Genomic DNA, 22,875 nt, shown 5'->3' on the forward strand with positions numbered 1-22,875 from the left:
TTTTAACATTTGGATGAGAATTGCACTAAAGAGGGCACATTGTGGAGTATTAAAGTAAATAAAATAAATAAATGCACTGACTCTATCCCTGTTTGGGCCTCTGTCATAATTATATTACATTAGCTTATCAGAGCCCATCCCAGGCTGCTCTGATTGGCTAAGGCTTCTGATTGGCACCTTCTTCAGCCAATAGCTTTATAAAATGAGCAAGTATCATCCCATGTTCGTTATCACACTAAATTGCTTAAATATGTACTTACAGTACTCACAAAAGGTGAATAAGGTAAATAAGTCTGCACCAGTCAGTCAAAAAGTCTCTCGTTTTCTACGTCATTGGTTCCCAAACAAGGTATGCATAACATTGGAGGCATAATACATTACTAAATAAACAAATTACTGATAGATTTAAGTTAATAATCAAAACCAGCCCCACTGACAGCATTAAAATGTATAATTTAATTTGTGAAATTGATTTACAGAATTGTTTTCAACTTGATTTACTCAAGAGACCCAAAGCAAATGAAGACATGGCCTATTGAGGGTCGGGACCCAGAGTTTGACAAACACTATTTTTAATAATAGGATCCAAGAAAATGTCCCTAAAGTTATAAAAAAAAAAAAAAAAAAATGATTTCCATAGTAAAACAAAATAAGAGAAGATTTTCTCTATTTGTTTTTTTTTTTTTGCTTGATTTCAGGTCTATTGTGTTAATACAGTGTACGATAACCTTTGGAATTAAAAAGTGGCAAAAAAGAGGAAAACACAAGATTGTTTAGATAGGAATATAAGTGAGAAACCTGGGCATTGGCTGCATTCTAAGTAAATTATTGTATTTAACTTTATTGGTGTGTAATACATTGAAATTAAAACTCTGTATCTCCATTTTGAACATATTTGCAGTTTTTAGGTGCCTTGGGTTGAAAAAAATAGAATCAAAAACAGCCAAATATCACCCTGGACCTCAGGTGTATTAAATATTTTTCCCTTACTGATTTAAATATAAAATGACATGCATCATGCAGGTTTGTTTTCTTCTTCAGTCCATGCAGGTATGCAGAAACAAAGTATTACCCAGGTGGTCATAATGATATGGCTGTTTGTGTTTACATTACTGTAACTGTCTGTTGATCATCTGCAGTGAAGCCATCCCCACCCATCAGTCACTTACTGCACGTCACAGCTGAGCTGAGACGCCTCCTCCCGTTTCCATGGAAACACATCAGAAGACAACACCAGGAGGATATCTCCACAGTTTGTGAACATCACCATAGCAACACAATGGGACACACACACACACACAGTAGTTTGTATATATACGCTGTGACTGTGATCACAGTGACACATCCGGTGGACTCCAGTTGACTCACCTTTAACTGGGAGTGTTCCAGTGCATAAGGAGACACACTGAGAAGAGCAGCCGCCTCCACACACTCACAGACTGATTTGACCTTTAACAAAAAGCAAAGCACTAATTTACAGCCTATTGTTCAACGTGGGAAAAGATAAAAGTCTCATCCCAGATATCTACTGTGAGGCAACAATGAAGTCGTCTGTGGGAGGAGTCAGAAATATGTGAAGGGCTACTGTATGTGCATTATCTCTCTTTACTTTCCTTCAAACCAAAGTCAGATAAGCGGTAGCAGCTGTGGCTACAGATGTACCTCATCCCCCCTTAATGATGTTGTTCTGAATGAGGTTTTCTGTAGAGCTGCATGATGACATTACCATCAGATTCAGGGAGACATTTAAAGCTCTTCAGGACTGGACTAAGTTTACATCAAAGAGACGTAGAATGGTTCAAATACTCCAGGATACGTTTTCTCCAATAGTCTGTCTCGTTTGGACGGTGTGGACACGCAAACAAAGTCTAGGGACGGATTAAGCAAGCATATTCGAGAGCAGCTCGAAACCACAGAAATTATTCAACCCCTGCTGAAACCAGACACTTTGAGCCACATAGTCAGACAGGACAACACCCCAAATGTGAAATAAAGCCCCTGTCATTAGGAGATCATTAGAACCATAGTGTAAGAGCCTGTGGTGTAGAACTAAATCTGCAGCAGATTGCAGATCAGTGTGTGTGTGTGGATAATAAAAGATGGGGGTTGTAAGGAATATGATGGATAAAGAGGAACTCGATCAGCTGCTTTGAAGCTCTTTGAGCTCAGCAAGGTTTTAAAGTGCTTAGCGTGATGATGAGAATGTGGAACTGCCGCTGGGGCTGGTTCGAACCGGTTTGCACATGAGAGAAATAAGTCTGCAGCTCGACTCGTGTGACTGCAGAGAGGGATGACAGACAGAGAGAGAGAGGAAGAGGAACAGAGGAAAAACTACGTGAAATCTGCTCTTCTGACCTCACGTGCATCGTGAAATAAGTGAGAGAAACAAAAAGGGGAGGAGCATGGAGGCAGGCCCATGAACAGAGGAAAACACTGAATTAGGTCAACAGTCAGAGAGTAACATCAGGATGAAGAAGAGTATCTGTGCTTCTGACAGCAGGGTGGGGGTGAGGGGCATCAATCCCCAAGGCTGCAGTCTGCTCAACAGCACGTGTTATCAACCTTATGTGGTGTGACGTGTGTGTGTGTGTGTGTGTGTGTGTGTGTGTGTGTGTGTGTGTGTGTGTGTGTGTGTGTGTGTGTGTGTGTGTGTGTGTGTGTGTGTGTGTGCGCGCTGTCAACTGTGTCTCCTCAGGCTCAGATCTGATAAGAATTCACAGAAAACATCACATGTGCAGCAGCTTCCTCTTCCAGCTCTCTGTGTTCCATGCAGGAATGAACTTGTAAACCATAAACAACACCGCAGACATCTGAACAAGGACACACACACACACACACACACACACACACACACTATATATTACCTCATTTATAATTATAACAGAGGGAGGAAGGCTTATTCATATCTGACCAAAATACACCAGTCACATATGAGTTCTCTTTATATTTTGGTGTCTGTCTGTCTGTCTGCTGCTATTATCTGTTTTTAGGTTTGTTTATTGGTTTGATCCATCTGTTTAGTTATGCATTTATTTGATTATTTATTTATTCATTTTTAGAGTATTTATTGTTATTTCTAAACAACCTTTTTGTTCACGTTGTTAAATTTGATTTAATTATTGTTATTATCGTGTGATCGTTTTGTTCGTATGGTGTCAAATATTTCATCAGGACTTTGCGGACAGATTTTTTTTCATTTGGTCTATTATTATTATTATTATTATTATTATTATTATTATTATTATTATTATTATTATTATTATTATTATTATTATAATTTCTACATCAGAACAAAACCTACCCCCTACCAGGTCAGGTGTTCAGCCTAAGTTACCATGGTGATTTAGCCCGGTAAAAAGTTAGCCAGCGTCGTAGTACAGCACACACCGAATAAATCCTGGAAGTTAGTGAGATAAGAGGAAATCCAGCTTTGTAGTACAGGCCCTATATGTGCCACGGACCATTATCATACTGTACCAAGTTTCCACACAGTGACCGTGTGCTAACATGGAACTCACGCCTTCCTGTGCAGTAAATACGCTCCCCGATGGCGTCCGTGCGCCTCATTTCTACATAAAGTCCCAATAATGTCAATTGAAGGAGCTGTGAATGCAAAAGCAGAAGAAACTATTGTTCGAAAGATAAGAACATATATTAAGATAAGATACATTTCATATTAAAAAAATTTGCAGCCAGGCGACAAAAAAATCCTCTGAAGCTTTAAACTAAAAACTAAAAAAAATAAAAACAATACATGCGACTCAAAAAAGAAAAAAGTAGACTAACAAACAAGTTTGCAACAGACTTTTAGGTCCTGACCCATGAGTTGCGAACTTGTCTAGTACAGAGTGTAACTGCCTTACACCTGATGTGAGCTAGAGGTGTAGGCACCAACAGACCACTGCAGTGTAGGGAGAAGTGGGTATAGAATATGGATGGACATTAAATTGTTACTTTTGTTGTTTCATAGATGAAGAAGGCATGAAGAAGAGAAGAAGAGCGTGTAAATACAGGCAATGAGGATCAAACTGCAGCTCAGAGCAGCAGTATAAGTGATGGTGTCACGTCAAGAGCTCAGAGCATCAGTCTGAAACTGGTTGCCTGTATTTACACGCAACTGGAACTCTTCTTCTCTTCTTCATGCCGTCTATGAAACAGCAGTGATGGAACTGTCGCCCCCATAGATCTTCTAATAAGGACATTTCAAAGGTTTTAGGCCACATTTGTAAAAACAGTGGAGGATCCCTTTAACAACTGACTGCATTCATCCCATAATTCAGTTAATCATCCAGTTGATCATGTTTCATGCTTCCCATTGGTTCGAGTTAGTCACTAACCTGGCAAGAGCTAGATTGATGCGTAGCCCTCCCTTGAACTCAGGTTCTCCACATCAATCTGGGTCTGTCTGGTGAATCCTTTTGGAACCAGGGAGGGACATGAACAGAATGCTTGAAACTGATTGGGTGAAGCGTGATTAGTTTTAGCCAATCACACGGTAACAAATGATGATGTCATCATCGGCATGCGCCGGAGACGCAACAACAACAAGAGAGGTTCCTGAACAGAAGCTTACCACCAAATCTAAACTGGCATGCTAATAAAGCATTTCACTAAAGCAATCCTGACTGAAATGTTGAAATAGATCTATTCCCCCAATAACCAATATTTCCCTGTGTGACCCAATTGAGATCATATTGGATCAAATATGGCCACTGAATTACAACAAGATTTAGTCTCCTGCATATAAATTAAATATATATTAAGAAATCAGTGTGCATTACCTACCCTGAAGCAATGGGATTCTCATTATATTCACATCTGTGTAAAAATCATTTCAGGAAACAATACATAACTTCATTCTTCAGGATTTTTAGGTGTTTCTCGAACACGGAAGTGCTCAAGTCTGGTCTTGGAGAGGGGCTGTCCTGCATGTTTTAGATGTTTTAATCACCTTAATCTAATGATGGTGAGTCAACTTTAACAATCAGCTGTGATGGACCAAGCATGAAGGACAGGAGTTCTCCAGGACCAGATGTGGCACCGCTGCCCTGACAGGTCATCGTGAAATGATCTGCCAGTGAGATCCAGATCACCAACGACAGCGTTCATTTACTGTGTGTGTGTGCGTGTGTGTCCTCTGTGACAAACACATTGATGTAATATTGATCCTGGCTGTAGGCGAAGCGGAAAGTTCCCGCATTTCTAATGACGAGGTCAGAACTGACACGAACACATGGGCCGAGTGCTGCCAAACTTTCCATCCCCGAGGTCGCGAAGGTCACTTTTTTTTTTCCAGTGAGGAACAGGTCAAGCAAAATATCTGTCCACGACACACACACACACACACACACACACACACACACACACACACACACACACACACACACACACACACACACACACACACACACACACACACACACACACACACACACACACACGCACACACACACACACACACACACAGAGAGAGAGCAGCAGCAGAAGCCCCAAGCCTGCAGGCAAACAGCTGGAAAGACTGTGGAGTTATTGACATCAGTAAAGTTTGAAGGAAAGATAAACTTATCATAGTGTTGATCAAAATATTTTTAACAATGATAAAAAATAGTGTCTGCAAGATTCAGGATGTTTACTCAACAGTGTTTTACCACAGGCAATGACGCTCTTAACTAGTCTCACCTCAGCATCCAGTAATGCATGAAATTATATTTAACAAAATATGAGTAAACATGATCAAATTCCAAAAAAAGAAGACACAGACTAGCTCTCAGGTCCTGGGTTCAAGTCTTTAGATGGACATTTGGATTCTTTCTGTGTGTATGTTGCGTGTTCTCCCTGAGCTTGTGTGGGTTTTCTCTGAGTGTTTTGTGACCGACTTGCTCCTTTTTCAGGGTCACAGTGATTATTATTATTATTATTATTATTATTATTATTATTATTATTATTATTATTTTGATGTTGTAGTTGTGACTCACTGTCATTATTTCTAATGGTTTCACGTTGTATCAGCGCCCTCTGCAGTCACTGTATTTACATTACAACTATTTGTTCCAACAGGAGGATGCTGCCCTCTGTCGGTCATAATGTGAAAAGCAAAGCCTGATTCATGACGTGGTTCCGCACGATGGAAATCTGAGTGAGTATTTAATATTATGCATCCTAGATTTTAGAAGTCATAACTATCCACTAGTCAACATGTTTCCTGTTATTTATGGGCTAAGAGTGAAGTTGTCCTGTTTTGTAATTAAAGACTCAATCACCTTCCTTTATATACAGTTAAAGTAAAGCAGTTTAGGGTGCTCTTGGGAAGAACTTTGTCAACAAAAAAAAAAAAAAAAAATGGGGAAACCAGCCACTCCAAAATTGGAAAAAATCAAAATGAGGAAGGAGATACTAAAACGCCTTTATTGTAATGGCCAAATCAATGAAAAGCCAACATGAAGACCATGCTTGGTCGAAACATGTTGGCTTTTTATTGATTTGGCCTTTACATTTTGATTTTGTTTTCTTTTTCAATTTTGAAGGGACAAAAATTGGATAGGTGTCAAAAAGAATTAGGAAAAAAGGGGTATTTATTATCAAAAAAAGCTAAAGTCTTAAAAAAGTTTCAGAACTTTTTGAAAAGTGGCAAAATGGGGAAAAAAATCCCCCTTTTAAGGTTTTCTGGGGCGAATAATAATTAAAATTTAGACATAAAAAGCAACATGTTAAGCATCACTGACTTAATAACGGCTACTATATGGTGTCGTCTGGATAGAAAATGCCAGGGATTAATTTTTGTCCCAGTCCACCCCTGAACCCAGCTGTGTGTCTGCGCAGCATAAACACAGGACGACAGGGATGAATACATCTGACACTAAGGACACAATTTATTTCTCATCTCGTGGCAATAAAGACGTGGAATAATAACATTTCCACACTAGAAACGCACTTAGAGTGCAGACCTCCACCAAGCAGCTCCAGCTCAGCTAACACGCTCCGGTCATGGTTGACACACTCAGGGTTAACAAGACTACCTGTCAACATTGAGCTGTGGTACCATGACTACCTGTCAACATTGAGCTGTCATCAACAAGAAGTTCCACAGTGTGGATGGGAAAATGAACGAGATATATATCTCTATATATTTTCTCTTGGTTGCCAGAACATCACCAAAATGTTATCAACTGTTCCTTTTTCCATTTATCAATTTTCCTGAAAATTTTATCCAAATCCGTTCTCAACTTATCAATCTTGCTAACACACAGTCAGACAGAGGGACAAACGGAGGGTGAAACATAACCTTACATAGGTAATAAACAAACCTTAGTGATAAAGGAGCATGCAGAAGGAGACTCAGGGGTGGGCAGCCATCTGTTGTGTAAATATTAAGGAGGAGAAGAAGAAATGTGGGTCCTGTTAGTGTTTAGGTTTACACTGCATTCATTATTAACTGCAAAATGCAAAAAAACATCATTTCGAGATGATTTCTTACCTACCTAACCATGTGTGTATTGTTGGACACAAAAATGAAAAGAACGGTTTCAAAATGTGTGCTTTATTCTTCTATATAAACATATGCAACATGCAAACAAAGGACAAGTGTATCACGCTCTTGGATTGAGCTGTAGACTTTAAACATAACATGTCTGAGCTCCTCTGGTAGCTTCCACAGCATGTAGGGCACACACAAAAATATACTGTAGGTACAAAGAAACAGAAAACACATACATTATGTATGTGATTGGATTCCACGTTTGGTGCAACCATGAAAGGAAATAATAAAGAAAGTGTCTATTTGTATGGTTGCCTTAAGGACAACCCCCGGTGCTATTGCTATGGTTACCTTAGGGTTAGGTTATAACCCTGTATCGCATCAGTTTTTAGGGTTAGGGTTAGGTTTACTGTTAGGTTTAGTCTTAGTCACATGACCTAAACTGGCCAATGAGAAGTGCTACGTCCGGACAAAATGTCGGTATATTGATAGGGCAACCGTACGAATAGCCACTGCCAATAATGAAACACTGGCACTGACCATCTCGGTTCTCATTTCGACACAATCTATTGTAGAAACGACTCTCGCACCGCTCCGCAAAAAGTTGAAACATGGCGGTTGTCGAGTGGAAAAGGCAATTTGACCAATCACGGCTCTTACGGTCCTCGATGCGTAGTCCGGATTTTGGGGAGGTGCACGCAAGTTTACGACGTAGGGGTCTGAGTCGACGCAGAGAGCTACTATACATGTAGCTATACGCAGTAGTAGCATGATTTAAGCTTTAGAGTATGGAAATATTGGTTGTCTGTTCAAATGCAAACATCCATGGATGAGGCCTGTGTCTGTAACAGTACATTATGTCTTATCCGGCGACGTGCAGTCAGGGTAGGCAAGGAAGGCAGTGCCTACCCAAGGGTGAATTGACATTTTGATTTCTTTGTTTTAATTATAATATAATTATAAATTATTTATTTTTCAATTTCCAATAGCCTACGGTTTGAAAGTGTTAGCATTTTCTGCTTTTCATAGCCTAAATGACTAAACATCGCTATTTCCTGGTATGGCTGCACAGTCTCACTCCGCTGTAAGGCAGGAGTAGGCCACACCCTCTTCCAAAAGCACATTGCTTACTCTGCGTCTGGCCTCATAGCATGTCTTTATGTATTTGCGCATGCGCAGTGAGTTCCCCAAGATGAAAACCATTTATGTAAAAAGGCAGCTCTCTACGCTGCCGTTGGACGTAACCGTGCTATGCTAAATGCTATACGTAAACTTTCTTTTGAGGAAAAGCGACAGCTTTTAAAAGATGGGAGACCAACACCTGAGCTACCAGACCTTCAGCAAAGGTAAGGTCAGAACATTGTTCACATTTTCTACAGTGAATGGTACAAAAGGAAGGATTGACTTTGTGGATGCTCCTCACTGAGGCTGTTCTGAGTTGTTGTTGTTGTCATTTTCTTTGTGTTTCTGTGTTTCCAACACAAACAACCGATGCACTGCCGTGTCATGAGATATATCTTGTTGGGAGAGTATGGAGCTTTAATTGAACAATTGTTTATGTTTCTTTAATGGTGTTTTACGATGTTGATTTTGTTTGATTAACACTTTACAGCAGAAACATATGAAATTGTCATTGGTGGTCTCGATTTGCAACGTGCCTACCCAACCCTAGTGGTCACGGCACATCACTGGTCTTTAGTGCCCTGACCAAGAGGGTATTTATCTGGATCTCACCAATCCCACCATGGAGATTGACACATCAGAAAGATGAAGAAGGCCCTGTATATAGTTCAGGAAATGTATCATTCAACCAAACGTCTGTAGTCAATTTCATATTGTTTGCATAAAAAGCTCAGATCTCCAGCCTGTATCTGAGACTCTTGTCTTCAGTCGCTGCTTCTCTCTCACCACAAAATTGCACCAGAATCATAAAGTTACACTTCTGCTATTTTTATTCTCTAAACTTGGCTGGTTATGTCGCTGCTGACACTCCACAGTATTTCGTCAGTCAGGAAACCGCAGACTTCATTGGAGGGAAACAACACCGCAAACATCACGATGTGACGGGATGTGCGGTGCAATCATGTGCTGTGTGATGGTCGCTAATATTTACAGCTTATAGAAGCAGTGCTGCCTCCATCCTCGTACATTAATTACCACCAATTCTGAGTAAGATGGGAGTGATGCAAAACTGTGTGAGGAACATTCAACTCTTGGATTTTAGTAAGAGATGGAAACATTTTTAACATTTGAGATCTAAATACAGAATGTTTCATTTTTGTTACTTGACTCATAAAAAAAGACAGGAAGATCTATCACTTCCTTAATTGCATAACAGGTTACATTACATGTGTGAATATTGTTTCTGATGATAATTTTAGTTTTATTTCTTTTTAACTCATCGGTTTACTCACCTTTTATTGTTTTTTTTTTCTCTATTTTTTTGTATTTCATGACTCATATTGTAATAAATGTGTTTTATTGTCCAAGCATCGAGCTTTGCTGACACTTTTTGTCTGTCAAGGCTGACTGAATGAAATAATTTCAAAATAAGAGCATTTTCATTTTTTTTTTCTATTTAAAAAAAAAAATCACCCCAAAAATGGACAATCCAGATGAAACTTGGTGTGGTAATTGAGGAACTAACCCAACTTAAGTAAGTCAAATTTCATAAAGATTGGTAAATTATGAACCAAGATATTATGTTTTGAATTTTTACAAATGATGACATCAAACTGATACAGAATCAGTATATTGATCCAATCCCAATTGTTCCCCAACGATAATTTTTTCTGGAATTGGTTTTTGATCAAGTTTGAGCTCAGATTTAGTTTTTTTCCTTAAGACTGTGTGTTGTTTTATTATATAAAAAAGTACAATAATCAAAAAAATTCCAAAATCTGTTTTAATTTTTCAGGAAGTATGGGTGACCCCCATTTAAACTCCAGGCAATGCCACATGGGGTCCAGATACCAAGGTTGAAAAACACTAACTTAGTGGCTCATGAATAGATTTATTTCTATAGTTTTGAATGATTTCTGGTTATCTCACGCCTGGTGTGGGACCAAGCCTGACATTTTATTTGCTCATTTTCCTCTCTTGCTCCCTCTAGTACCCCCTGTAGTATCACGTATCCCTAGGGGTACATGTACCCCCATTTGAGAAACACTGCTGTAGATCAACCAATGCAGATCTTCTAGTGGACATAGGGCTGGACAATAAATATCGAGAATCAAGGTATATGTATACACACAGTATATATACAGTATATTTTCTATTTCGGCTATATAGAAAATTACAATATCGCCTATATTGATATATATTTTTATAGCTTATTTTGTTTTAAAACACTTGTTTTAGGAGTCTTTGCTTTCACTACTTCTCAGAACAGCAATAAAAAGTTTAGTTAGATGATATCTGAGTCTGTCCTAACCCAGACCTTCCCATAAACAAGTCACACTACAGAACTCACTCACACGTGCTGTCCTTTTTAGGAAAAAAATAACCAAAAATGGCTCATATTGTGAAAACGTTTGATAATAAATGCGCCTGTCAGCACATCTAATACTGAATTGTCTCTCTGGTCAGACTTCATTTGAATTCAAATGATTGAGATTTATATCGTATATCACCATTTTGAGAAAAAATATTGAGACATGAGTTTTGGTCCACATCGCCAAGCTCTATGCTGACACAGCACACACCATTTAGACGTCTGGTGGAGTTCACGTTTAGGTCGTTCACAGCTGCTTTTGAAACAAAGACAGTGGTTTGTATTCTAGTTAAAGTACAAAATAATACGTGGTCTGTTAATGATCTGAATTTGGGGCTTCTTGAAAGGATCTGATCCCTACGAGTTTCCTGAGGATAATTCTCCTCTTCATTGTGGATTATTTGCCCACACTTACAAAGAACAAGAGATTGTGACTTCTGTTTGCAGGACAGAGGAAACACCAGCACAGTGAGACGATTGTTGTCCCTCAGGTCACGTCCTCGAGTGACCGAGTTGGACAACGTAAGGACGACTCCAGCCAGGAGTTCCCATGTATTTCTGTCATAATCTCAGGGACGACGACCTGTTCTTGAGATCACGTGGATCTATGTGTTCTGTTAGTCCAAAGTCTTATGTTTGCAGGCCAAAGATTCTCTGGATTCTGCACAACAAAAACACTGGACGAGTGCAAATGAGACAGAACGTTGTGTTTGGTGAGGAAATCAAAGCTCTGCAGGAAGTTTCTGAATGTTTGGATGTAAGCCTCACCCAGGGTGGACTTAACTTCACAGGGACTGACCTCGTGTCCTGAGTCGTCCCTGCACATTGGACTTATTGTCCTCCCACTCTTTGTTACTCCAAGCATGTGTTCAGTGGGCAAGCATAAGAGGAAAAACAGAGGGAGAGAGAGAGAGAGAGAGAGATTGTCCGTCTCAGAGATTGTGACACTTTGCTATCATTCACCACAGCAGTGTGTGAGCAGATGGGGAAATTACCATTTGACTGAGTCAGACGGACAGCATGCACAGTGAGTCAAAGTGCTGATTTATAGATTTCAAAATAAGGAGGAAGAAGCAGATTAAATTGTGAGCAGCTGAAAGGTAAGACAATAAACAAACTCACGGTTTGAATAATAATACATTAAAGAAACATGAGAGAATGCTGTTATATTATACTGTAGGATAAGATATGATCATTAAAAAATACCATTTGTATTACAGCATGTATAGATGCGCCTTTGTTTCCCCTGTGTGCCTGATGATTGTTAAAAATACAAATAATACAATGTAACTTTTTTAAACATGTAATGTTTGAAGATTCAGAAAATCTGAAATAAGTAAATGCAAAGTGGAATATTTGTGGAGAATTATTGCTGCCTCATACGTCAGTGATGAATTGTTGCACTTTTTTTTTCTTTTTTGAGGTCTAATGACGTGTTCACACCAAAAGCGTTGAAAGCGTCAGGTGTATACGCACAATATATGGTGGACGTGCTTCTAGGTGCGTCGAGAGGTCCCGCGCCTCCTGTGTGACGCGTTTTGAAGCTTTACACACAGCGGACACTAGAGATTAAACCGGGGCTTTTGTCTTTATTGGTCATATACTGTATGTTATTATAGATATGAAATTTGTCCTCTGCATTCAACCCATCCCTGAGGAGCAGTGAACTTTTGGGGCATATCTTGACGTATTCAGAATATTGAAAATAAATATGGACAGGAATAGGGAATAGAGTGCTTGTAGTTGGTGTCCTGGCAGGAGATGCGAGCACCGGTGAGGGTCAGCAGGTCGTCAAACTGGGCACGGGAGCGACGGAAGTAGTGCTGAAAGCAACTCTCGTCCGAGCGCAGCTACGGTGAATCCGGGAACGGCGCTGAAGAGCAAATAAAGCCAAGCCACTCTCTCGATAATGTAGAGCCGATGAACGGGAGTCGGAGGCGGAGTGTTCAGCAAGGAACTCCAAGCGTTATTCTCCATTCAACACACTTCTCTATCGCCCTCTAACATCACAGTGCACACACTAAGACACACCAAAATACATTCGACCGGAAACAACGCCTTCTCAACACAATGTTCCCCACCACTTCACAGTCACTGGGTGAATTATGAATGTTGATCGCCGCAATATCATCCATTGTATGAACACCACCGGCAACAGACCAGCCTTTCACCAAAATGCACTCAACTCGCTCTCTTCCCAACTTGTTTGGACGTGCGTCCAGAGCGTCTTCGGTGACAGGCATCCGATTCAATGTGCACAAGCATCAAACTACGAGCGTGAGGCACGATTTTGACCCCGAAACGCGTTTGGTGTGAACGTACCATTAGTCCAGTTCTTCTTAACCACTTTTGTTGGTGTGCCCCATTGAGATTTTGGAGCTTCCAGTCCATACTGGTTACAGATGTTCCTGTACACTATCCCAGCCACTTGCTTGTGCCTCTCCTTGTAAGCGGATCCTGGCTGCATCTTACACCTGATCACTATGTGCTAGAGCGTTTCTGAGGCACCTGTTAGAACTTGGTCTCTGTTTATCTTGTGCTCAGTACCTATTTTTTTGCAGCCATGATTAGTTCCTCTCTGCTGTCTGTTAGTCTAGGTCTGTGTTTGAAATACTAATGTACTACTCATACTAAGTCTGACTTCAAAATTAGTATAGTGCGTTCACATTAGATAGTACGGAAAGATTGAATAAGCGAGAAATACCCAGATGTGTACTACATCGGGACATTGTGGAAACACACGCACGTTGGGCACACTAGTTATACTCAACCGCCCCATGATGCATTGTGAGCAGAATGTAATATTGTCCTGGGACCGGCTTCAAGCTAAAAGTCCCCTTTTCAAAACAAAAGCATCTCTTCTTCTCTTGAATTTGTTTTTAACACATTTGGAAATAGGGGTCTTGATTTTAATTAACCTTAAATCTTAAATTTCAGTAGCACAATGGCAGGTCTTCGAAAATCTCTGAAATGTCGGCATGAAATGTGTTTCCACAAGTTTTATGGATCAAATGACCAAATGTTGATATTTGACTTGGTCACTTTGTCGCTTAAAATGCTTTCAGAACTTTCAAAGGTGGCAAATTAATGGAGATATTTAGCCTCAGTGTGCTTCAGGTTTTTATTGGTTTGAAATGCATCTTGGGAAACTTGGAAGTATACTTCAGTGGGAACGTTTATCATCCTAATCCTCCTAACCATACACTATATACTCAATGAGTTTGTAGTGCATACTACAGAGTATGCCATTTTCAACACAGCCTGGGTCTAGATATCAGCAACATCCTCTACCTGATGGTGGTATGTGCCATGTAGGGGTTTGTCCCTCTATGTTGCCTACTCCTCTACCACATTGTCTTTGTCCGGTGTTTGGCTGAGATTCACTGAGCAGCTTATGCCATGGAGCCTTTTTCTTGACGTAGTTCTGTAGTTTAGAGGTTTCGTCCTAGATAGTGGCTCTGATGCTCACTCATCCTCTGCATCGCTCTTTCCACTTAGTTTATAACCTCAGGGTACTGGACTTGGGGTGGAACCCTTAATGCATGGTGAGGAGCTTTCTGGTGTTGATATCAGTGGCTTTAATACCCTCCTTTGGTAGCTAGCTCATTATCTGAGCTGGGTATCTGATGACCGGCAGCCTCCTCATGATTTGCATTAGTAGGTATCATCCAGATGACATCAAGCTTGTTGATGATGTGACTGAGTGGGTTGAAGCCTACGCAGAACAGCAGTGGTTACAGTGTGTCTACTTAGTATATGCTACATTTGATGTTGACCTGGGCAAGGGGCTTTGAGTTCCTACTAGGGTGGTCTTCCACATTCCCATTCAGTTCTTTATAAAGGCAGTTATTGTCCTGTTGATCTTGTACAGTCCCGAGATTCCAGTATCCATGTGTTCAGCATTTTCTGATATATACTGTACAAAATCAGAAACTCAACACTTTTGTTTTTGCTCCTATTTTTCATGAGCTGAACTCAAACATCTAAAACATTTTCTAGTTACACAAAAGACCAATTTCATTCAAATATTGTTCACAAATCTGTCTAAATCTATGTTAGTGAGCACTTCTCCTTTGCAAGATAATCCCACCTAACAGGTGTGGCATGTCAAGATGCTAATTAGACAGCATGATTATTGCACAGGTGTGCTTCAGGGTGGCCACAATAAAAGGCCACTCTAAAAATGTTCCGTTTTGCTATATTGAGTGGGGGGGGGGTTGTTGTCCATAACATACGCCTGCCCATACCATAACCTCACCGCCACCATGGACCACTCCATCCACAACGTTGACATTAGCAAACCGCTCACCCACATGTCTGCCATCTGCCCTGAACAATGAAAACCGGGATTCATCCGTGGAGAGAACACCTCTCCAATGTGCCAGACGCCATCAAATGTGAGCATTTGCCCACTTAAGTCGGTTACGGCGACGAACTGCAATCAGGTCGAGACCCCGATGAGGACGGCAGATCAGTTGTTGCATCAGCTCAGGTGGCTGGTCTCAGAGGATCATGGAGGTGAACGTACTGGATGTGTTTTTATACATGGTCTGCTGTTCTCTGAAACGCCTTTGGAGATGGTAGAGAAATGAACAATCAGTTCATGGGCAACAGCTCTGGTGGACATTCCTGCAGTCAGCATGACAATTGCACATTTCCTCAGAACTTGTGGCATTGTGCTGTGTGGTTAAACTGCACATTTCAGCATGGCCTTTTATTGTGGCCAGCCTGAGGCACACCTGTGCAATAATGATGCTGTCTAATCAGCATCTTGATATGCCACACCTGTGATGAAGGATGGATTATCTCTGCAAAGGAGAAGTGTTCACTAACACAGATTTAGACAGATTTGTGAGAAATAGCTCTTTTGTGTATATAGAAAATGTTTTAGATCTTTGAGTTCAGCTTATGAAAAATGGAAGCAAAAAACAAGTGTTGCATATATATATATATATATTATCTTGGCATGGCTGTTTATTGAACATTTTACTCATTTCTTTCCTGCAAATCCTCTCCAGCTCCGTCAGGTTGGATGAGCAGCAAAAATGACAACACAATATAAGAGAGCTTAAAAGATCACACTCTGAAGGAGTTTCAGTGCGGCTTTAATACAATTCAGTCTAAAACAAGTGAGTGTCAGCCTGAACATACACTGCCTACATTTATTATTTAAATGCACTCCTGTTTACATCTGTGTAGTGATTACTAGTTTGTTTTTTTTTGTTTTTTTTAAATTACATATCCATGAATACATTTCATTTGCATGAGGAAAGTCAAGGTTATTTATAAAAATCACACATGTGCAAAATTTCACAATAGTAAATAATTGTTGGAAACAACAAAAACATACATGGTTATATAAAAATGTTTAAAAAAAAAATTAAAAAAAACATTAATCATACTATATAAATATTTTACAATATATAAAAAATAGTATATTTATTTATTTTTTTTAAATTATTAACTTACCAATGAGTGCATCCACATAAAACAAACCACACTGTAATGATGTAATTTTATACGTTTAAACACAAACAATTGTTTTATCGCATAGATCAGACATAGGCAACTGGTGGCCCGATGGCCACATGTAATTTTGTGCAGCCCCCAAAACAAATTCCCAAAAAATGTATTCCAAGATATTCAACATAATAAATAAAATAACTCCCAAAACACACAAAATAACAGTAAAATTCACAAAAACACACAAGAAATAAAAAAAAAAACACACACAAAATGAATTATAAAACACAAAATGACAAAGACTTTCACAACAACCACTAAAACAAAATGCCTCCAAAAACACACAAAACAACACATTAAAGAACAGCTCCTAAGACACACAAAATGACAGGAAAATACAGAAAACAACACAAAATACAGAAAGTGACCCTAGAAATGCATAAATCGACAACAAAAATGCAGAAAATTACAGAAAAATATACTTAATTACAACAAGAACACAAAAAATAACTAAAAAACACATGACTGAAAAAACACAAAATAGCTAGAAACTGACAAAAAAAAACAACACCACAAAGACAAAATAATTTCATACCCCTATAGCAAATGATCAGATTAGTCATTATTCTAAAAGCGGATATAACAAATGTTTATAATGTGGCCCTTAGATCAGATACAATCACATCCTTGTGGCCCCTGCTGTGATAGTTGCCCATCCCTGGCATTGATGATTGAATAATTTATTATATTAAGAATTATAGAAATTGCATTTCAGTCAAGATTGTTCACAGACACTTCATGAAAATATAAACCCTAAATTCATGAGTAAATGTAAACAATTATTGGATACAATAAAGTCAACCATGTTTAAATATTTATTCTATGTGCAAAAAAATAAAAACTACTTTGTAACGATGAATTGATGCACAGACACTACTGACCAGGCCCTGTGTGTAAACGTGTGACTGTGTGTGTCCTGGGTCTGTCATTCCCTGCATTCCTTGAGAGGAGCAGAGGCGTGCCCAGGCCGGTGCAGCTCCTCTGTGCTCTATGAGGAAGTGATGCTTCCAGCAGGCAGTGAAGGTGTGTCCTCTGAGGTAGGAAACATTAAACCTGACAGAAGCTCTGATCAGTTTCAGTGACTGTCTGCACTCGGACCACGATGAAAGCTCTCCTGGTGTTTCTCCTCGTCCTGAATGCCTGGATTCAGCCATCAGGTGGGTCTGCAGGTACTGTTACCTCCAGTAAGAGAATCCACTGATTAATAACTAAAGGCTGCTCACCTGTGCTTTCTACCTGTGAGGCGTTTTTTTTTTTTTTTACTCATCCTGACTTAAAAATGTTATCTTGTCAACTGTTAAATGTGCTCGTCTCTGGCTCTGAGGATAGTGTAACATTGGTTAAACACACACACACACACACACCTGATCAATGGTGTTGTTGGGAGATAAATCCCACTGAACAAACAAAGCCCTGATCAGTTACTGTGACTGAGAAACACTGTCAGGACTTTGGACTACTACAGTGTAGACTCCGCCCCCTCATGTGCTGCTGTGTCTACCTGTCTGTCAGGCACCTGGGAGTCAGACTGAATCACCTCGTTCGTTTTGCAAAGGAAATTCCAGGTTTGGTAAAAAATGTGTCATTAGATCTTGTGGCAGTGACGCAGAAAGTAGTTTATCAAACATTCGTAACAGAATCTGAAGAAATGTTTCTTTCAAAATAAAAGACAAGTTTAACAAGAGAGACATTAAGTATATATTTATTTTTGACCAGCTGTCCGTGATCCACCCAGTACCGGTCCGCGACCCACCTTTGGGTCCCGACCCATCAGTTGAGAATCGCTGATATAAAGGATATAAAGGTGTGAAGTATAGAAATAAATGTCTAGCTGCCTTCCAAATCAAGTAAAAATACCATTTGTTTGACAGTTTCATGAATAAATAACTGTAGTATCTTCATAATATTGTTTCATATCATGGTCATACCGAAAAAAAGGAGTCATATAAAATGTTTTTTTTTTACCTCTGTCATGTATTTCAACAGGAAGTCACAATGCAGAGTTTAAAACAGAGAACGACTATGAAGTGGTTCGACCAATCAGACTTCACTCTGTCAGGAAAAGACAAGTAGAGGTAAAGCTGTTTTTAACCTGCTGTCAGAGATGTACCAGGTTATTTATAATGACATTACACATCTGGTTATTGGGACTTCCTGAGAAAAAAAACAAGCTGATGGTTTTTGTTCCACAGCATCACAGACCACAGGCTGTCAGATACGCCATGACGGTGGGAGGAAAGGTCATGGAAATACAACTAGAAAGAAACAAGTAAAATTTTAATATCTTTTTTAGCAGAAAGTAAGTGAATTCATATTGTGACTTGTTTGGAGAGAAGTTCTAATGTTCAAAAACATCATGTGTCATAATATGATGTGTGTAACAATACTTCGTACAATAATCTGACACCAGGGTTGGGGTCAATTATTCTTGTAATCGCGTAATTGATAATTAATTACAATTATGGCGTAAATATAATTGTAATAGTTAAAATCTATTGTGTCGTAATTGCAAACAAATTGTAATTGAGTTTATATAATTGACTTTGTAATTGTAATTGCCATGAAACATCTATAAAAATTGTCAATTATAATTTAACGCTAAACTGAAGGACCATGTTGCAGTTCCATGTACAGTTCTACACATATGTAGTTAAAAATTATTAAAATATGTTTCATATCCAATAGTTTTCTCAATTACACCCCTGGTTTTGAGCTATAATTTTTTTTCTTCCCCTTTTTTTTTTTTCTTCTGTTTTTGGTTTTTTTGTAAGTATTTTTTTTCATACAAGTATGGACATTTTAAGGACACTAAGTTTGGAAGAAATGTGCTTGTATTGTAAAAGAGTGTTTGTTCTTTAACATTGTTGAAAACACAATAAAATACTAATTTAAAAAATATATATACAGTATGTTTCATATCAAGCTTTCCCACATTTTACCATAAAAAAAAAAAAAAAAAAACATAAATTGAGGGGTATACTGACACAAAAAAGACACCCACACCAAAACTATTAAAACTTATATTTTCATTGATTAGGAAGCATAACAAGGTGACCAATAGATAAGTGAGAAATTAGATGATAACTCATGTTTTCAGTGTATTTTACAGCTGATTTTGGATACGTTATCATAAGAGATGCTAACAGGAAGCTAACACAAGAGGAATGTAAACTTGTATTGTAATGGTACCGAGTGGGTTTTAGAAATGTTAAGTTGATTAAATTGGTCAAACCAATAAAATATTAAAACCCAATGTAGTGAGAGCAACTGGCCCAATAAAGAGAAGACAGTGGATGCACATTAACCATTTAATATTTGCAAGTCTAAAAAAGTCGCACCACACTATTAAAACAATCATAGAATACCAATCTAAAATATTATCCTGAGGGGGCAGTATAGACCAGTCCGGGCGCCGTGCGTAAATACCGCAGCTCATCCACTTTCAGGGACCTCTCAGGCACTGTAGTCTTGCGTCGGGGTACGGTCTCCGTCTCGCTCCGCTTGCACGTCCGGGCCGCTCTATTGGACAACCGCAGCTCCTGGGTCTCGATCCTCCCTGTCACAAAATGACACAGCCAGCACACAGCTCCACGTCCCCACGAACCCACAGCCGACACGCCCCTAGGGCGTCTGTATACTTACAGGCAAGGCAGGGTCTCCCCTGCCTCTACTGTAGATTCGCGTCGGTAGCTCGCGGGGTCTGCTGTGTGCTCCAGGGCTTCCAATCAGGTGTGCGTCCGCTCTCTCCCTCGGCAAGGCTCGTCGGTCGTCCGCGTTCCAACGAACCCACAGCCGACACGCCCCTAGGGCGTCCGCTCTCTCCCTCGGCAAGGCTCGCCTGTCGTCCGCGTCTTCCCTCGGCAAGGCTCGTTGGTCGTCCGCGTTCCAACGAACCCACAGCCGACACGCCCCTAGGGCGTCCGCTCTCTCCCTCGGCAAGGCTCGCCTGTCGTCCGCGTCTTCCCTCGGCCAGGCTCGTCGGTCGTCCGCGTTCCAACGAACCCACAGCCGACACGCCCCCAGGGCGTCCGCTCTCTCCCTCGGCAAGGCTCCTTTGTCGTCCTCGTCTCTCGTCTCGCCCCGTTGTCTTCCGTGCCCTCCTCTTTATAGTCAGGTCTGATGCGTCGCAGGTGTGTTCAATTGCAGGGGGCCATTGATTAGCCAAAAGTGACAGCTGTTGGGGTTGCTAGGGGCAACAGGCTAAAAGGGGCGGTGTCCAAAATATGCAACCAAAAAACCACAATAAAAACACACAACATGCAATCAAAAAGCCACACCACAATAAACCCAAACAAAAATAAAATCCCCTACTTGTCCCCCATCACATTCCCCCACACCTTATCGTTGTCAGTCCCTGCAACGGGTGCATTCTAGTCCACATAGCGAGCAGGCAACTGTCCTAGATTTGTCCGAGTGGAGCACCTAGGTTGCCCCACAAACTCTGGTATATCTTGGCTGCCCAGGAGCCCTTTAATTTGCTCCTTCCAATCAGAATACTTGAGATCGTCACCGGGCCCTCTAAATTTTGGCAGCCACGGCGCACCAGGATACACAGGCATCATCATCTTGTCTTTACCGGGAAACAGTGCTCTCACAACATTGGTCCTGTCGACAACGCCAGAAATGTAATGCTGACCGAGTGGGTTTTTAGAAATGTTAAGTTGATTAAATTGGTCAAACCAATAAAATATTAAAACCAAATGTAGTGAGAGCAACTGGCCCAATAAAGAGAAGACAGTGGATGCACGTTAGCCATTTAATATTTTCAAGTCTAAAAAAGTCGCACCACACTATTAAAACAATCATAGAATACCAATCTAAAATATTATCCTGAGGGGGCAGTATAGACCAGTCCGGGCGCCGTGCGTAAATACCGCAGCTCATCCACTTTCAGGGACCTCTCAGGCACTGTAGTCTTGCGTCGGGGTACGGTCTCCGTCTCGCTCCGCTTGCACGTCCGGGCCGCTCTGTTGGACAACCGCAGCTCCTGGGTCTCGATCCTCCCTGTCACAAAATGACACAGCCAGCACACAGCTCCACGTCCCCACGAACCCACAGCCGACACGCCCCTAGGGCGTCTGTATACTTACAGGCAAGGCAGGGTCTCCCCTGCCTCTACTGTAGATTCGCGTCGGTAGCTCGCGGGGTCTGCTGTGTGCTCCAGGGCTTCCAATCAGGTGTGCGTCCGCTCTCTCCCTCGGCAAGGCTCGTCGGTCGTCCGCGTTCCAACAAACCCACAGCCGACACGCCACTAGGGCGTCCGCTCTCTCCCTCGGCAAGGCTCGCCTGTCGTCCGCGTCTTCCCTCGGCAAGGCTCGTCGGTCGTCCGCGTTCCAACGAACCCACAGCCGACACGCCCCTAGGGCATCCGCTCTCTCCCTCGGCAAGGCTCGCCTGTCGTCCGCGTCTTCCCTCGGCCAGGCTCGTCGGTCGTCCGCGTTCCAACGAACCCACAGCCGACACGCCCCCAGGGCGTCCGCTCTCTCCCTCGGCAAGGCTCGTCTGTCGTCCGCGTCTCTCGTCTCGCCCCGTTGTCTTCCGTGCCCTCCTCTTTATAGTCAGGTCTGATGCGTCGCAGGTGTGTTCAATTGCAGGGGGCCATTGATTAGCCAAAAGTGACAGCTGTTGGGGTTGCTAGGGGCAACAGGCTAAAAGGGGCGGTGTCCAAAATATGCAACCAAAAAACCATAATAAAAACACACAACATGCAATCAAAAAGCCACACCACAATAAACCCAAACAAAAATAAAATCCCCTACTTGTCCCCCATCACATTCCCCCACACCTTATCGTTGACAGTCCCTGCAACGGGTGCATTCTAGTCCACATAGCGAGCAGGCAACTGTCCTAGATTTGTCCGAGTGGAGCACCTAGGTTGCCCCACAAACTCTGGTATATCTTGGCTGCCCAGGAGCCCTTTAATTTGCTCCTTCCAATCAGAATACTTGAGATCGTCACCGGGCCCTCTAAATTTTGGCAGCCACGGCGCACCAGGATACACAGGCATCATCATCTTGTCTTTACCGGGAAACAGTGCTCTCACAACATTGGTCCTGTCGACAACGCCAGAAATGTAATGCTGACCGAGTGGGTTTTTAGAAATGTTAAGTTGATTAAATTGGTCAAACCAATAAAATATTAAAACCCAATGTAGTGAGAGCAACTGGCCCAATAAAGAGAAGACAGTGGATGCACGTTAGCCATTTAATATTTGCAAGTCTAAAAAAGTCGCACCACACTATTAAAACAATCATAGAATACCAATCTAAAATATTATCCTGAGGGGGCAGTATAGACCAGTCCGGGCGCCGTGCGTAAATACCGCAGCTCATCCACTTTCAGGGACCTCTCAGGCACTGTAGTCTTGCGTCGGGGTACGGTCTCC

General features: G+C 41.1%; 1 protein-coding gene across 8 annotated transcripts in view; it reads left to right on the forward strand.

The window, feature by feature from the left end:
• Positions 1–6,114: 6,114 nt before the first annotated feature.
• The window catches only part of adam28 (ADAM metallopeptidase domain 28), a 36,803-nt gene continuing 20,042 nt past the window's right edge, over positions 6,115–22,875 (forward strand). Inside the window, exons 1-4 of one of the 8 annotated variants that reach the window (XM_028458651.1) lie at positions 6,115–6,136; positions 17,564–17,647; positions 18,477–18,565; positions 18,683–18,759. In XM_028458651.1, the coding sequence (XP_028314452.1) occupies positions 17,593–17,647; positions 18,477–18,565; positions 18,683–18,759 (221 nt within the window). In that variant the 5' untranslated portion in view covers positions 6,115–6,136; positions 17,564–17,592. Of the gene's footprint in view, positions 6,137–11,924; positions 12,068–16,077; positions 16,097–17,496; positions 17,660–18,476; positions 18,566–18,682; positions 18,760–22,875 lie in introns of those variants that run through there. The other 7 variants (XM_028458645.1, XM_028458646.1, XM_028458650.1 and 4 more) reach the window with 7 other exon arrangements.

This window comes from Gouania willdenowi, chromosome 9 (assembly GCF_900634775.1).
Source record: "Gouania willdenowi chromosome 9, fGouWil2.1, whole genome shotgun sequence".
Classification (NCBI taxonomy): domain Eukaryota; kingdom Metazoa; phylum Chordata; class Actinopteri; order Blenniiformes; family Gobiesocidae; genus Gouania; species Gouania willdenowi.